Genomic DNA, 17,134 nt, shown 5'->3' on the forward strand with positions numbered 1-17,134 from the left:
TGTATTAGCATTTATTGCCAGAAATACTGAGGCAGTCTTGCTCCCTATCCTCTTCCTAGATGGTAACCAGAAAGGAAGGAGAGTCTTCATTCTTGTGAAGCTGACGGACACCTATCCTTATAATAAAAGGTGTTATAATAAAAGATGTTGTGTTTCTAGTACTTGGAATAATGTTAATAGGTATGGAAGGCATTCTGAAAAGAAAGCAGGAAACTGAAGTGTAGCTCTGCAAGCCTGGATGGTTGCTGTGGGATTGTGGACTGTTCAAGGGTAGCTTTACCTGATGTTTCATAGAGATAAGCAGTTTTAGCTCTTCTTCATTGATGTGAGTGAGGAAATACATCCAAAGGCACCTGGGAAGAAATCTGTTTTTACAAAACTGCAATCTGTTTACTAATGTAAAATGTTTCAAGGCAGTGGCAGGATGCTCAAGAGATAGTAGGCTGCAAACTAGTATAGTTAATGAAGCATGATGCAATGAAATGTTACTTTTTAAACTAATAGGCATTCAGGTGCAATACCTTCTGTGTCATTGAATGGATATCTCTACTGACTATTCCCATTATAAACAACTATTGATTTAAATGAGGGAGAAAAATAGCTGTCAAAGAATTAAATATAAAAACATGAAAATTCATTTCTAGCTATGCTGTCCTCTCCACCCAATACAAGACTCAGATCGGAATCATGTCCATTCTGTATTTCTTTTTTACTTCTTAGTAACTCATTATCTGTTTTTATTTGGAACCTCACTGTAGAGATACAACCTCTCTTTGAGACAAGTTCTATTTGTTCTCAGTTAGGTTTGCTTTTCCACTAACAGTCAGTGATAATAGATGGAAACACTGGGATAAAACTGTCTATTTTGCACTGTATTGACCTATGAATTAATCAATTCAGGATTTTGCAACCAATAGCAGTATATTGGTTGGATCAATTTCCTGGGAAAATGATGATTTGTATTTTCAAAATGCTTAAGGTACCTGAAAGTTATGTAGGTACTTAGTTCCTATTCAGGTCAGGAAGAATAAGGTGTTGAATTATAACTTGGGCAGTTAGACACATTCGAAGCTCTGCTGTGTGATTTTAACTTCCCCTTTTTTATTTTGTATTTGGAATTATGTGCACAGCACTGTCTGAAAATCAAAATTCAGTTAATTTGTCACTGAAAATGTGTTTTTCCTATTATGGGTATGTTCTCTGATGTATATTTTTCATTTAAATAGGCATGAACCAGTTAATGAACTTCTAAGTTTAAAATGCCTGTATTTGAGAGCTATGCAAGTTATATTTTTTACCATGTTTTCCCCCACATTCTTACATAATTTTAACTTGTGCAAGGCAGAGATATGTAAGAGCATCACTCATTTTAGGATATTCTCTATCTAGTTTGCACAGGTAGAAGTAGTTACAAAGGCTAACGGAAAATTAAGTTTAAGGTACTGTACAATTAAAAGGGAATATTTGTAGTGACATGGAACCTATTAGCTAAACCATTTCCAATTTTGAATAGTTACATATGGCTCTCAGGTATGTGACTGTACAATAGGAGAAATTCTGCTATTTTTTTTTGCTTTAGAAAATAGAACTTGCGGGTTTCCAGAAACATTCAGTTGCTCTCCATGTACAAAGTATACTAATTTTTGAAATCTCATTTGTGAAAATAGAAATTTCTGGGTTTGAGCACTTAAGAAATCCTGCCTTAAGGTGCTTTGTATGATAAAGGTAATATAGCAAATTGTCAGGGGATATACATAGTATTTAACCTTTAGGCTTGATTAAATACTTTTTACTCAAGCATGCACATGCAGACAACGTAGTTTTATGAGATGCCAGCTTAGTAATTACTAGGTGACTGAGAGTTCACTGCAGATACTGCTATGCAATACGTATAAGATTATGCAATGAATTATCTGTTATGATACTCAGTTTCCTTGTATCAGTGTTTGGAATAGTACATGGTATAGTGCATGTGTACACTATATACATGTAGTGTAGTGGCTAGTCGCCTGTCACAAACCAAGAGTAAATAATATACTTAGAGAACTTCGCAGTCTCTCTATAAAAAAGTGTTGACCTTTCCTTACAAGAAGGTAATATGGCTGGAGGACAAAATTGACCTTATGAAAACAAGGGTGTCAAAAGCCCCTTTCCCTCCAGAAAAGGATTTAATTGTGCTGTTTGTTGTTGTTGTCGTTTTTTGTTCGTTTGTTTTAATGTTATAGCAAAATAAAGGATGCTCTTTGTTGCACTTGTAAGAAAATATTTTTCTAATGATTACTTCTTCTTGCTAGGTTGTATATGTAACAGCCACGTTTCCCTATATCATGCTGATGATTCTTCTGATTCGAGGAGTAACATTGCCGGGTGCTTCTGAGGGGATAAAATTCTACTTGTACCCTGACCTTTCTCGACTCTCTGACCCACAGGTAGGATCATGGTCCATGTGTTTATTTTCCTCCCTGACTGTGAAAAACTGCAAGAGTTTCTTGATTTTAAATTCTAAACGTCGATGATTGCTGGGTAGTTGTTCACTGTTAAAGATCTGGAATTGTGGATAGGACTTTAAAACCATCAGTAGTCACAGTTGTTGGAACATATTTTTCTTTTAGTAGAGAAGTAGCTTGGCTGATGAATCAGAATTTTCAGAAGTGCTCTGTTGCAGTGCTTCTTCTGCCACTTTGGGGCAAGAGCATTGCTACTTGTTTCAAAGAAAACAATTTTAATGAAGCCTTAACCATTTTAGAGTTGTACCTTTCTGTCCTCATTACAAATCAAAATTTTAATGAAGAGTAGTATAGAAATTAATCATTCAGGTGATTATGGCCTTTGAAGTGGAAGTCTCCATTTTTTTAGTTACTTCCAGAGTAGAGTTGAACGTGGAAATACTGGGTTGATTTTTTTTCAGTGACAGATTAGTACAATAAAATAGTTGTTATATATCATTCATCTGATATTAAAGAGGGAAAATGACACAAACTCTGTAAGAGCTCTCTATAAGAGCTTGTGAAGTTGCAAATAGCATTTTGTTTATCTAGTTTGACAATGTAAAAGATATTAGACAGTGTTATTCCTAACCCTGTTATAACATTAAATGGATCCTGAGATGGAGATAAAAGAGAAAGTGTGGGAATATTTGTCAAAATTATTATTTTTTTAAGTACTCAATTCTGGTTACTGAAAATGTGTTAGCAGAAGTGCTTTTTTGCAGATGACGATACAGGAAACCCTTCAGGTTATTTCCCTGAAGCTTCTAAAACAATTGTTTCATGTAAAGGTCACCTTTAACAACTAATATTTCTTAAAAAAAAAAAAAAAAAAAAAAAAAAAAGGATTAGAAAGAAAAGATGTATTTAAAATACAGAAAATTTCAGGTGCAAATTTAATCATGTTGCCACTTTTGGGCTCCATGGTGTTTCCAGCATTTTATGCCAGCATAGATGAGAGGTAAAAAAGGGCTGTGGAAATGGGGTTAGATCCCCAGTTATGTGCCATGGCTTTGTAACAGATTAATAGCCTTAATGTTGTTTAGAGGTGTCTAGAGTGCACCTGTGAAATTAGCACAGTAACAGAAAAAAAATGGTAGGATTCTCTGACATGTTCCCATTTATTTTTTGCAACATAAAATAGGCTCAGGCTCTAGTAAATTCAACAAGGCAGGTTTCAGATTCAACAAAGCAATTTCAGATGAACCCAATATGTTTTAACTCAGCAGAGACAAGAAATGTGACTGTCATACATGTACCTGAGAGCATGGATGGCATACTTTATGTTCAATTTTAACTAGGGCTTCACTCTGCAGTGTCAAGGTGCTGAAGTGCTGAGTACTCTTTTCTTGTACTGCACCAAGATGGTTCGTCCACCTGTAAAGTCCATCAACTTAATGAGAGCAGGAGGTGGTCCTGCTGCTTAAATGTCGCTTCCTTCATTTGTCCACTGTTGTGTGTGAGGCCTTTAAACAGGATTTTGCTCTGTATGTGGATTTTTCACATGTTAGTGTCACCCTTACTCCTGTTCTTCAATGAAGGAGGGCATGCAAGCTTAAGCTACATTATTGTCAGGTTGTAAGGGGTTTTTATATGCCTATTTACTATACTATTTCCATTTGTAAAGAAATACATTGTTGCCATGACAATTTCCAAAGCATGTAGTATTATTTCAAAGGAGGCTGTGAAGTACAAAGCTCTTAAGACACGTGTGGGTATATCTGTTGGTCCCACACATACAGCTCAGCTGATACCAGAACATCTTTTGGGAGGCTTAATATTTTGCTTTAACAAGCCAACTTTTTTCCTCCATCTCAATGTGTATTTGCCCAATGCATTTCCATACTTACAGCATTCAGTATTTTAAAGATTCAGCTCATTTTTGTGGAAAAGAAGCTGAAATAGAATGAGCCACAATAGGGGTTATGAACAATAATAGATAATAATAGAGATTGCTTATTTGTAGTATGGGTGGTTAAATGTTTTTAGAACGTTATTTTTATGTTGAAAAAAAAAACTTTCACTGAAGTTGAAATGTTTTGTTGAGACTAATCAATTCTGGCAGAATATTTGAAGAAAGATTTCTGACCTATATGTAGGGCCTATAGTCACTTTGCAACAAATACGGAAAGTTTCACTTCTCAATCTTTAAAGTAAAACCAAAAACAAAAAAAAGGCACAAATCTATTTATTAAAAAAAAAAAAAGTCAAAATGAATTGCTTCAGCTTCATTGCAACTTTTAATAGTAAAATAGTGATAATGTAACTATACACACACATTTCCGTTTTATGGAAAAGTAGAATGTGCTAATGTTCAAAACCATGATTTTTTGTATCAAAACCATTCCACAAACTTCTTCTGAAATTGTTCTAAAGGTTTTTGCAAAGGAGCAAGTAGAAGTCATCTGAAATAACCTTGATATTTGTGCTTCCAGTTTTCATCTCCACTCTTGTTTGTTTGGATTTGCTCCACAATATCAAAGCAATAATGCATGTGTACTACCAGAAGTTGTTTTCCTCTTTAGTTGGAGGTCTGTTTAAATAACGTTCCAAGAAGACTCTGTGTGTCTGTATTAAGATAGCAGTATTTGATCCATGGTGCCAAATATGTTTACTGTGGATTAAATAAATAAAATTTCTCTTCAAGGCTCACTTTAGTTTGAAGTTCTTGAATCTTTTGTCTTTTGTGTAATTTGCATTCCATGGTTCATTTTAGCTTTCTAAGCAGCTATTCATCTGTCTTTTCAGTTCCTTTTAGAACACAGCACTTGAAAGCTCTATTTCATTTTTATATTCTGTCTTTTCAGTAGACTAGATCCTCTTGGTCTGAAAATGCCATCTTTTGTCCTGTGTGTCTGTAGGGCTCATACCAAACACTTTTCATTATAATTGTGGAGTACTATATTTTAGCTTCAGTAATGCTTTGTTTCAGCAGCAGTGAGGTCTCTGTAGCTCCATGTTCAAACTGGCTTGAAATATGTCCCTGTACCTCTGATCTGCAAGATATAGCTGCTGTTCATAGCTTAAATATGGGGTCTTTCCTGAGCTACAACTCACACAAAAGAAGTATTTTGCAAAGTTAACAGGATTGTTATGCATTTTGTGTGCAAGTCTGACTCAGAATATCATTCTGGTTGTCTCTCTCAACAGATTCAAGTCACTTAATATGTAATAGTGCTTGTGTGTGTGGTACTTACTGCTGAGTGATTACTTTTTTTTTTTTTTTTGAGAAAAGATTTGATTCTCAATAATGGGATTTTCCTAACACTTATGCACTGAGGAGATTTAAAACTCTTTGTTAGGGAGTAGCAGACATAAGTTTGATGGATCAGGGTATAACTATATGGTAAATTTAATCCCTCCTGCAGCAGTGGATCCTTAAAATGAGGAAGGGAATAAAAATAAAGCCTTCTTGTTTATTTTGTGCTTGTATGCTAATAACAGGCTGAGTTACTGCTTTATATTTAAAACAAACAACAGCAGATATTATTTTAATTGAAATATTCTTTATATCTTTTGTAGGTATGAGCATGCCAACATATTTAGGGTTGCGGTCTTCTCTGAATAGTCAGTGCTTACCAAAATCTTGAACAAATCTAATTGCCCTGGCTTTTGGGACTGGATTGCACACCAGAATGCATTTCCATGTGGAAGGAATGCCAGTTGTACTTTATCTCTGATATAAGCTCACATGAATGTTAAGCATGATAAATGAATGACAGAGCAAATTACATAAAGGCACAGGAAAATCTGAGCCATCATGGTTAGGACTGATTTTAAATTTCTCTGATCTTTTATTTGCAGTAGAAAAGTGTGAATGTTGCAGTAAAATTTCTGATGGCAGAAGTATTTCCACAATGCGCCTCTAGTAGCTGTGTGAGTTAAGCTGTTAGGAAGCTGTGACTGTACTCTTGCATGCCCCTCTACTCTCTGATGTCTGCGTCTTCTCTGAAAGACAGAGACAAAAGATAAAAATAGGTGATTTTAAAAAAAAGTTGTCTTCAGAGAGGACCTCTAGTACTTTGGTTGTGTCCTTGTTCCAGTTACACTTAATTTCGTCATGACAGGAGACCAAGTTATGGGGAAAAAATGATATTGTATGGGGAATTAGGATTAGAAAGAAAGGAAGAGGACAGTGACATGTTAGAATAAAAGAAATAGTTTGACAAGTTTGCCTGCAATAAAAACACTGACTTAAAAAAAAAAAAAAGTCTAACATTCAGCATGAGTTTATCTTTAAATTTTTAATTGAAATATTATTTTTTGAAATAATTTTTGAAATTATTTATCTTTAAATAGATCTAAGTAGTCTAACAATAAATCCCGCCCCCCCCTTAATGGTCTTATACATCTAATGAACAATTCCACATTACTTTCCACCTCATAAACCCCAAGAAATAAATTGTTATCAAATGTGTAATGACAGAATAACAGGGCTTGGATGAGACCTCCCAAGGCTGCCTAGGCCAGTGCTGTGCCCAAAGCAGGGAAAATCTGATGAGGTTACTCAGGGTATGGTCTGGGTGAGTTTTGAACTAAGTGGACAGAATTTCACAAGTTATTCCAGTGTTTGACCACCTTCTTGGTGACTTTTTTTCTTTTAATCAGAATTTTCTTTTAAACATAATTTCCCATGTTTCAACTTAATGCCTAGTGCCTGTTGTCCTGTGTCTGTGCTCTTACTCGGTTTCTCAAGAGTTTGATTCTTGTCTGGTTTTCTTCCATGCAGCAAGGGAACAGAGCAACCAGATTTTTTAGTTTTATCTTTCTGAGTCTGGGCAAATTCAGTTTTTGTCATCTGTAACGTTCTCCAATTCCCTTAACTATGTTGCTGGCCATCCTCTGAACTTGTTCTTCTACTAGGAAGTTGTTACAGTACTCCACATTTTCACGAGTGCCAAATAGAGGGGATGAATCATTTCCCTCAGCCTGTTGTATAGACTTTTGCTAATACAGGACAGGATGCAATTGAATTTGTTGGATGAAGGCACCCTGCTGACTCATGTCTGACCTGTTCTTCTTCAGGAGCCCCAGGTCCAGTTTTTGAGCCAGTTTGTGCCCAGTCTATGTGGCTGCATGGGGTTATTTTGTCCCAGGTGAAGGACTTTGCATTTGCTTTTTTGTATTTCATAAGGCTGATCTCACCTATTTTTCCAGATTTTTGATATCTCTCTGAATCCAGCCTTCCCTGCCAGGCCATAGCTCACTCTCCCCAATTTAACATCATCCACCAATCTGCTGAAAGAGCACTCTATCCTGTCACCCACACTGTTAACAAGACAAAATGTTAAATGGCATTATCTCTTGCACTGGTCACTCAGAGGCATCACTAATAACAGCCAACCAGTTGCACTTAGCATCATGATTCTTTGATCTGGCAGTCCAGCCAGTTATCCAATCAATTTGAAAAAGACTTCAAGAGGACTTTTTCCATAACTTTCCTTTGCACTGAGGCTTGGTTGACTGGATTGTACCTCACTGGATCTTCTTTCCTGCGCTCTTGAAATTGAGTAAAAAGCTTGTATTTCTCCAGGCATCAAGAACTTCCTCCAATTGTTATGACCTTTCAAAGATAAGAGAAAGCATCCTTGCGATGATGCCCTTTGTACTTCTGGATGTATCTTGTTGAGTTCTATGGACCTTGTATGTCCACTTTCTCACTCTAGAATAAACACAGTAGTCATGCTGGTACTTTATTTTTTTTAGGGAAATATAACAGCTGTAGCTCTAATATCAGCCAGAGATATGCATATGTTATATGTTCATAAGCATGAAAAATGGTCTAAAATATTCTAGTGTACCACAACATGAATGCATAGGACCTCTTGGACCTGTAGGAGCAAGTCCAGATGAAACCACAAAGCTGGAGCACCTCTCATGTGAAGCCAGGCTGAGGGAGTTGGGGTTGTTCAGCATGGAGAAGACTCTGGCAAGGCCTTACAATGGCCTTCTGGTACCTAAAGAGGGCTGCAGGAAAGTTGGGGAGGGACTCTTTGGCAGGGGCTGTAGGGACAGGACAAGAGGTAACAGTTTGAAACTAACAGAGGCTGGATTTAGATCAGATATAAGGAATTCTTCCTCAGAGGTCGGTGAGGCCCTGGCCCAGGCTGCCCAGAGGAGCTGTGGCTGCCCCATCCCTTGCAGTGCCCAAGGCCAGGCTGGATGGGGCTGGGGGCAGCCTGGGCTGGGGGCAGGGGTCCCTGCCCTTGGCAGTGGGTTGGGACTGGGTGTGCTTTAAGGTTCCTTCCAACCCAAGCTGTTCCGTGATTCTATTATAGCAATGAACGAGAAAAAAAAAATAATAATAAACACCTTTAAACTAGATAAGGCTCATAGCACAAAGATGACTCTCTTTCTTACGTTGCCCTCTGTCTCTTAAACTTCTTTGTTAACCTGTATTTTCCTATGTGGCTGTTTTCATGCTCTGTGTTTATAGAGAAAAAAGAACGTTTTAGTAAATTTGATATATGTTGCAGAGAAAATGCATTTTTTCAGTAGGAATGCACTTAGAATAAATAAAATATTATTTTTGCCCCCCAAATTGCAGTTTGCATAGGTTTCTTTTCCTATATATTAATTTTTGAGCATATAATTGCAATTATAGTTTTTTAAAAAATATGCAAATCACCAAAAATGTTAACAACTCCTATATTTAATTAATCTAATTAGACTACACACAAAATGCAAGTGAGTGAGAGAGCTCTGAGAATACTATCTAGGTGTATGGGTAATATTTCATTAATTTCTGTTCTATTCAGCCTGGAAAAATATTTAAGAACTTACCTTTCCATAACTTTTGATTTCCATTGTTTAAGAATGCAGAATTTGAAGCAGTAAGAGCTGCAGCAGTAATGCCAGTCTGATTCTTTACCAAGATTTCTCTTTAGCAGAAGTAAAAATAACCCCGATTAATTCCCCGTTAATTCGTGCAGCCTTGCAACTCTCACAATCGCATCGCCATCTTGAGGCCAAATGAAGCCTATGTTTTCAAAGGCAGAATTAAAACAACTCAGCTTGAAAAGTGGGGGCAACTGTTTCACCTAAATAGAGGTCTAAGGCTGCTTTTTTTTGCCTTTTTTTTTTTTTGATGTTTGCTTTTAAACAAAACTGTAGAAGAAATAGTGATTTCATTTTCGTGTACTTTCATGCTCTGAAAACCAAGGAACCTGTATGGATTCCTGAGCAGTGGATTTCAGAACTGCATTGTAGCTGTGTAAGCATACTAATATTTAGAACTGAAACAAAAAATTTCCATTTTTTGGCACTGAAATTATGTCTAACTGATGGGTAAGTTCTTGATGCTTTTATCTGTTTGAAGTGTGACAAGTGAAAGTGAGAAACCTGCGATCTAGTAAGAAATATGCTTGACACAATACATTCAGTAGAGTGTGGTCAGCCTAGTTTTAAGAATGGTACTTAGGAAAAAAAGGTGCAGAGGCAGATCACCTGTCCTAAATGTTCCCAGCCTTTTAAACCACTAAGTCTAGTAATAGCTTCATCCATTTGCTGCGTTTTTCACTGTTACAAGGGGCTTGTGCAGCCTTTTTTTTTTTTTTTTTTTTCCCTCCTCAGAGAGATAGCTGAGAAGAAATGGTAGTAAGGAGAAGAGGAGGATGTCCAGTTCCTATCACAGTCATGCCATTCTCTTAACAGCTATGGGATTTACTTTATTTTCCTGCCACTTTATTCCCATCCTCTGGTTTGCTTCATTAGGTATTCACTTTCTGAACGAGGTAGTTATGATACGCACAGCTGTGAGCTGTAGTAAATGTAAAAAAGAGGAATGAAATTCCAGAAGTTTGTGCAAGCCTGTAGGTATGAAAATCCTTAGATGAATTTACTATGTATACAACTCCAACCCTGATGTGTGTTTTTGAGCAAACAACCTTTGTTTATTTGATATGAAATTTAAATTTCAAACCAATCTTTTTATGAAAGGAAAAAATAAAAAGATATTGCTGCAGTTGTGAGGCTTTCATGTTCCTGTTAAGTAATAAATGCGTGCCCCAAGTTTTTAAATTGAAACTTTAAGAAGAATTGATTCTTCTCAACCAAAGTCTGCTGTTTGCACATTATAAATATCATTACAAATAAATGAGATTTTAAATTGTAACATAAGCAGAGGACATAAGCTGGTATGATGTTTAGAAACATTTTGTCCTACAATGCAGTTTATAATCTGTGTAATGAGGAACTATTTCATTTTACTATGTTCTTTGGCCTTTGCCTACAAATCATTTATGTGGTTTTAAAGAATAGAAAGACTAACAAATTGCTATAATGCAGCATTCTTGCTGAAAGAACAGAGATGTTTAGCTAAGCCATAAATCACTCCTGGGAGTCTATTCCCAGTTGCTCCAAAGAAGGGCTGAAGGCAAGCCTGGGAGCACGTTTCATTTCCCCTGACGAAAGACATGTACTTACTTCTGTCTTGCAGTCCAGCTGCACTGCAGCAATTGGGCACATACATTTCAAAATGTACAGGGAGAATACACTCAGAGTCTTCTCCTTTGACAAAATAATTACCCTCTGCAGGGCATATGGAACAGCTTGTTATTCACACACAAGTCACTACATTGTGCAAAGATGGTAGATGTATCAAAGTATGTGGTGGGAAAGGCAAAATCTAACTTGGATAAATCATTGCTAACTGTTGGTGTAAATAAGTGACTGGGATCTAGCTTCATGCCTCAATATACAGCTCTGTTTTTTCAACAGCGTAATATTGTGACTATAATTTTGTGTGTAGCAAATGGGGTTTCAGAAGTCCAACTATGGCTTTGGAGAGTTATTTCAAGCTCTGAGCAACCAGTTTGTCTCCTTCCCCCCCACAGTTCTTCCTTGTGTTTCTTGCTGTTGCTACAGAAGCAACAGCAAGCTGAGCAGGCAACAGCAGGTTTTGGCAGTTTGGAGAGACTTGTTGAAAGAATGGGGTCATTTTGTAATTTCCCTAGGGCCTCTAGGCCACCTGGAACCTCTCCCAGCTATCCCTGCAGCCCCTTAGCAACCTTGGCAAGGGAGACATCATCTGACTTTCAGGGAAGCTCAAACTGCACTTTTATATTAGACCTCATGGCTAGTGGGATATGCCACTGGAGGGAGACAGGATCCACACGTTAGCTCGCTCAGTGTGTTATCGTAACAGAAATTTTCAGTTTATGATGATGGCACCCCCAAAAAAACCTAGATAAACCCGAAGAGCCATTTTGTGCTTAACTTAATGTACATTCTCAGGAACACTGGAAGAGCTGCTATTGCTATCAATGAGTGCAGCCTCGCAGCTGCTCTGGAAGTCAAGTCCCCCAGCAAGAGAAAAGCTGTTGATAAAATTTAATTTGTTACAGGAGAACTTAAAAATTGGTACAAAAATATGGAATGAGGTATGGATGGTAATAAGGAAATTGTAACAAGGGACCTTGTGCACGGTGAGGATAATCTGTAAGGGAAGCAAATAAAGATTTTTGCACCATCTCTGGGACAGCTACCAGTGGGTATATGATGCCATATACAGAGAGGCACTAGAAATATTCAACTACTCAAAAAATTGCAACAGGATTTTTGGTTAATCCTTGAAGACACATTCCAGAAGAATGAGTGGAAAAGGAGAAAAAGACCACTGTATCAGTGGAATGACTTTCAACTTGCAGAAATGTCATTTACTGATTTTTTATTTATTCTTTTTTTTTTAAAAAGTGCCCTTAAACATTATTCTTTTAAGAGGAGTACAATGTGTACTTTCTCCTCCCCTATACATTTCTGAGATTCTTTTTATCTCCATCCTAGAACAGGAAAAAAGGTTGAATTCTCAGCACAATCCAACAAAGAAAAGGCTGGTCGAGGTCCTGCAGACCTGAGAAATAGTAATGGCTGACATGTATTGCGCACACCCACAAACTGTCACTGCAGAGGCACCATGCTCTAAGGGTTGACCATGACCCTGGAAAGGTCTGTAACTAAGGTTTACACTAGAAGGAGCTGGGTTTCACATGCATTTTTCCTCAGCAGTGTCCTAGCTGAGATTGGTACTGTGGATCACCTCTGCAGGTATTCTCTGAATTAATAGAAATACAAAGTGGGGTGGAAGGCAGAAGGGAAGAAACAGAAAAGATACCTTTCCCCAGGTCAATACCTAATGGTTGGGGACTGTGCTGAGCTGTGGGGCACTGTATGGCCATGGCGACATGTGCATCCTACAACTAGATATGTTTTGCTGCTGCTCTTCCCTCTTCCTACCATGCTTTTCCATGAGCATGTAGTTTGTGTGACACTTGTGCTTAGATGTGTGGTTTATTTGCAAGGGCAGTGCAGGAAAAATGAAAAGAAGTGGCAGAGAAAAGGCAAAGAGAAGGAAGGTGAGAGACAGCCGATGCCAGCTGCTGGCACATTGCCTGAGTGTATGTGGGAAAATGAGCTGCTTCTCCAATTGTGATTGTCACCAGCTGCCAGGCAGCTCACAGCAAGGGTCCAGATCCAGGAGAGCAAATTGGAAAAATGAGGAGATGTATATGTTTGCAGCTGTGGCTTTCTGATGCTCTCTACTCCAAATATCTATGCAAAATTTCTGATTATTCTTTCCTTACAGATAAAGCAGTTCCTCTTTGTATTAGTACTGTTTTCATGTAGGCCGTTGAAGCAGTGTTGGTTGTCAACTATAAAGTAGTATATGACTTAGTATTGCATAATTGCTTCTTCCCTATGCATTTTAAAGTGTTTATATATGTATATAAATAAAATGCTGTTTTTTATATAATAAAATATAAAATAAAATATATCATCTAAATTTCCCATGAAGATAAATGACAGGATGGGATGGTCAGCATGTCTTCTTGAAGTTAGCATGACTTCAGACTGTTGTGATCCATTTCATAACTTGGAGACACTCTTCAAACTCTTTTCTATGAAGTAAGTCTCTTAAGACATACATTTATTCCTGTGTTAAATGACAGAACATTTTGTAGTATAGGAAGTCCTGCAAAGCTCACTAATATTTTTAAACAGATCTTCGTTAACTGTGTGTGTAGATTGCTGTATGTTACCATATTTTCCCATATGGGTGTTTTTAGTCATCTGCTTTAAACACGGAGGCTCAGATAAACTGTGAATTCTATGGCCATTTGCACTAAAATGCTGGCTGCAAATATATTGTATTCCTTCAGAAGAACAGAGGCAATGATGTGTTTTATTACTCGAGTGCCAACCAAACACTACTACTACAGTTTAGGACTGTAAATAAGGACAGGAAAGAAAGCATTTGCTTATCACAGAGGCAATAAATGCATTGTGTAAATTTGTTACAAACTTGGCAGGAAATCATCAGATGTTGATGCAGTTTGGGATAAAAGTTCACCGATCTTTCATTTGTTTGTTTATTTTCAACCCATGTGAACCTTTCAGAGAACATTTGAATCAAGAAAGCACAGCTGAGTTTATCTGGAATGAGAGACAGAATCTGGTTCCTGGTGATTGTGTACTTCAGCCTGTGTTCACATATTGATAACTTGGCAGAGTAAATCACAAAATATTTCACACAGACCAGAACTTTAAGGAGAGTTTTTACTTTAAAGAAGTATTTTCATTAAGTCTTTTTGCTCTCATTACATTTTGAAATACAATCTTGTTTAGGAATTAAAAATCATATTCTTTATTTAAAATAGGGAAATAATATTTGAATTCTCAAAATAAAATTTCAAACTTTGACCAGATTCTTTTAATATTTGACATAATGTACAAATAATACGAATTAAATCTTCATTCTGCTGCAGAACTTATTATTTGATCAAAAAAGATCAACACCTTCAATAGCTCCCTGAATGTGAGCTTTAAGAAGCATGGATCCTGAATACAAATCCTCAACTGCATTTTTTTATTCTAGTGTTTTATTTTTTGTTTTTTAATTGAACTTTGTTTTAATAAAAAATTTCTGCCAATTCTGTGTTGTAAGCAAAAGATTTTTCATTGCCCAGTTCTCTGAAAAAAAAAAAAAAAAAGAAAAAAAGATTTTGATGAATGTTGAGTGGCTTGTTTACTAAAATACTGCAGTTGGGTATACAGTTCCTGTCACTCTACACACAACTCATGCTTTTAAAACACTCTAAATCCATTTGTGTAAAATAATAAAACAACATGGTGACTCTGAGGGATGTTCATGAAATGGTGTAGTGAGAGCAGGCGCTTTCCCAGCCTGGAGGTCTAGATGCAGTTTATCCATCCGTGAAGGTGAGCAGAACATCAGTGGTAAACGATTGCAGCAGTTAACTCACTGCCTTTGCCTGAAAAAGGTATAACTGGGACACTAGCCTACAGTGAGTTACTATCCTATCAAGGAATGCAAGAAATGTGAAGCATGATTAGGGATTGCAAACTAAAATGATTTGTTCTGTATCGTGGCAGCCACAACAAACTAGTTAAGGTGGTCCAGAGACACCATATTTAACCATGGGTATAAAACTAATGTGTAAGTACGGTTCCTGCTTTGCAAATAGTTGCCTCTTTCATCGTTGGAGAGAGGAAGGTGTCTTGGAAGTGTAACTCAGTCACCATCTGCCTGAATCAGACTTTTCCTTCTGCTTATGAGAAGGTTCCTTTTTGTGCTGTTTCCGTAGTGCTCTTGGAATGACCACGGTCTTGTGTCCAGTCCAGAGACAGGTGTCTCAGCTTGAGCAAATGAGGCAGAGGTGAAATAATATAGGGACTAATTTACTCTCCTTGGTGTTTTCAGCCTCACTAGGCAATGATTTTCAGTACTGGTGTGTCACTGATACCTGTACTTTTGTACTTATATAACTGCATGGCAGATTTTCAATAGTTTTTGTCACAAAAAGATTAAGGCAAAAGAAATAGCCATTAAATAAGTAACTTGTTAAAGAAATGATGCTGCCAAGCACAACTCCAAATAGTAAATATTAATATTTCTCTATTTTAGTCTGAGGGATTTTCCTTCCTTCCTTCCTTCCTTCATTCCTTTTTCTTTTTTTTAATTATTATATAGTGTCTTAGATTTTGGCTTTAGCTTCAGAGCCATGTGTGTGCAAGTAGAAGTGGTGTGGATTGTCAAAATATAGGGTCAAAGAACAAAAGACTAGTAAAAAATGGGAAAGAGGAAGAAATAAACAAAAACATGGTCCTTTTTTTGTCTTCTTTCCATCACAATGTATTGAGCACTGTAGAAGTTTTGATACTTCTGTTACCTTTCAGAAGGAAGAGAAGCATACAGGTTATTCTGAGGGACAAGTGCAACATCGAAGATGTTTTTGCTTTTCTATTTTGAATGAGAGAGATAAGTAATATGTAGCCTTTTATTTTAACTCAGTTTGCTGTAGACAGTGGTCATGAATCCATTTAACCTTAATTGTTGCTCGAAGACATTTATTGGCTTTTTGTTTCTATGTGCTTTGTTGGGCTGTCATGCAGACAGTTCTGTGGATTCTTGGCTGGCTCCTGTTACTTGTCTTCTACATTTACATTACGAATATTTTTATCCAGTTGTTTGAATGTGATTGTACAAGTGACAGAAAACAGGCCACCAAACATCAGAGCAATGCAGTTTAAAGCCTGTGGGTTACCAGTGACATGGAGCCAAAAGGCTGAGCAAGCACTGGCAGCAGCACTGGCCAGAAGGTACGTGGCAGGGGTGAGAGAGGTGGTGGGACTCCTGGGCTTCCTGCACTGATCCTGGAAAAAGAAAGTCACCTTAGGAGACCATTTCCATGGTGTTATACTCAAGTCATTACCACACACAAAGTTATAAAACTTTTTGATACAGCTTAACTAACTGGACTAAAATTGGTATATGTTTGCTGTATCCTTTCCTGACTACCTGAGTTTGGCAGCAATTAGAAGAGGACCCCGGGCTATGCTTGCACTGATTGAATATATTTTTTACATATGTATATCCAAATGTGTATTTATGTCCATATTTATAATAAGTGCATAAGTAGCTGAAGTTAAGCGAAGAATATTTTTGTTGGGCTGTCTTGATAGTCATTTGAATCTTTTGAGTTTTATTGTCTTAAGTCATATTAAACAGAAAATGACAGTTCTCAATGAAAACAGGATTTAAAACATTTCAGATTAACTGTATGGCTTTTCTTAGTTTTCTGGGGCAATATTTATCAAGCTAGAATGAAATTTTCCACATTTGTAGCTTTGTTGAAGGCTGAGTGACTAAAACATGATTAAGTTGTAATAGAATTATACACTTGGTTATTTTGAGTTGTTGACCTATATTATCAGTGCCAATATTTAAGGAGTGTGTTGCATGAGATTTCAGTTCTCTGTGTTTTGAGAAACTCTAAAAAAAAATCTGCTATTTTAAAAAGGCAATCAATTTTAAATTGTTTCTTTCTTATTTTTTCTGCCTCAACATTCAGGTTTTATTATGCTAGTGAAGGGCAATGTTTAGATTATTATGTGAGCAGTGTGAAATCAGTGCTGTTTCCAGTTAAGCATTTATTTGTGTAACAATGATATTTGTCACTTGGCAACTTTAATTGGTTTATTAAATACATTTTTTTAGTTGACATTCTAGAAACATTCCTGTTTGGTTTCAGTTTTTTTAAAAGCATTTCCATTCACCTTTCCATTTGGTCTTTAGTCAATAAATAGTTTTCCAACTATTATATTAGTTATATAGTAGAGGTATTCAGATA

General features: G+C 36.8%; 1 protein-coding gene across 6 annotated transcripts in view; it reads left to right on the top strand.

The window, feature by feature from the left end:
* The window catches only part of SLC6A11 (solute carrier family 6 member 11), a 124,813-nt gene that overhangs the window by 70,154 nt on the left and 37,525 nt on the right, over nt 1-17,134 (top strand). For all 6 annotated transcript variants that reach the window (XM_068695145.1, XM_068695146.1, XM_068695144.1 and 3 more), the window contains one exon: nt 2,295-2,429. In XM_068695145.1, the coding sequence (XP_068551246.1) occupies nt 2,295-2,429 (135 nt within the window). The remainder of the gene's footprint in view (nt 1-2,294; nt 2,430-17,134) is intronic.

This window comes from Anas acuta, chromosome 11 (genome assembly GCF_963932015.1).
Source record: "Anas acuta chromosome 11, bAnaAcu1.1, whole genome shotgun sequence".
NCBI lineage: Eukaryota > Metazoa > Chordata > Aves > Anseriformes > Anatidae > Anas > Anas acuta.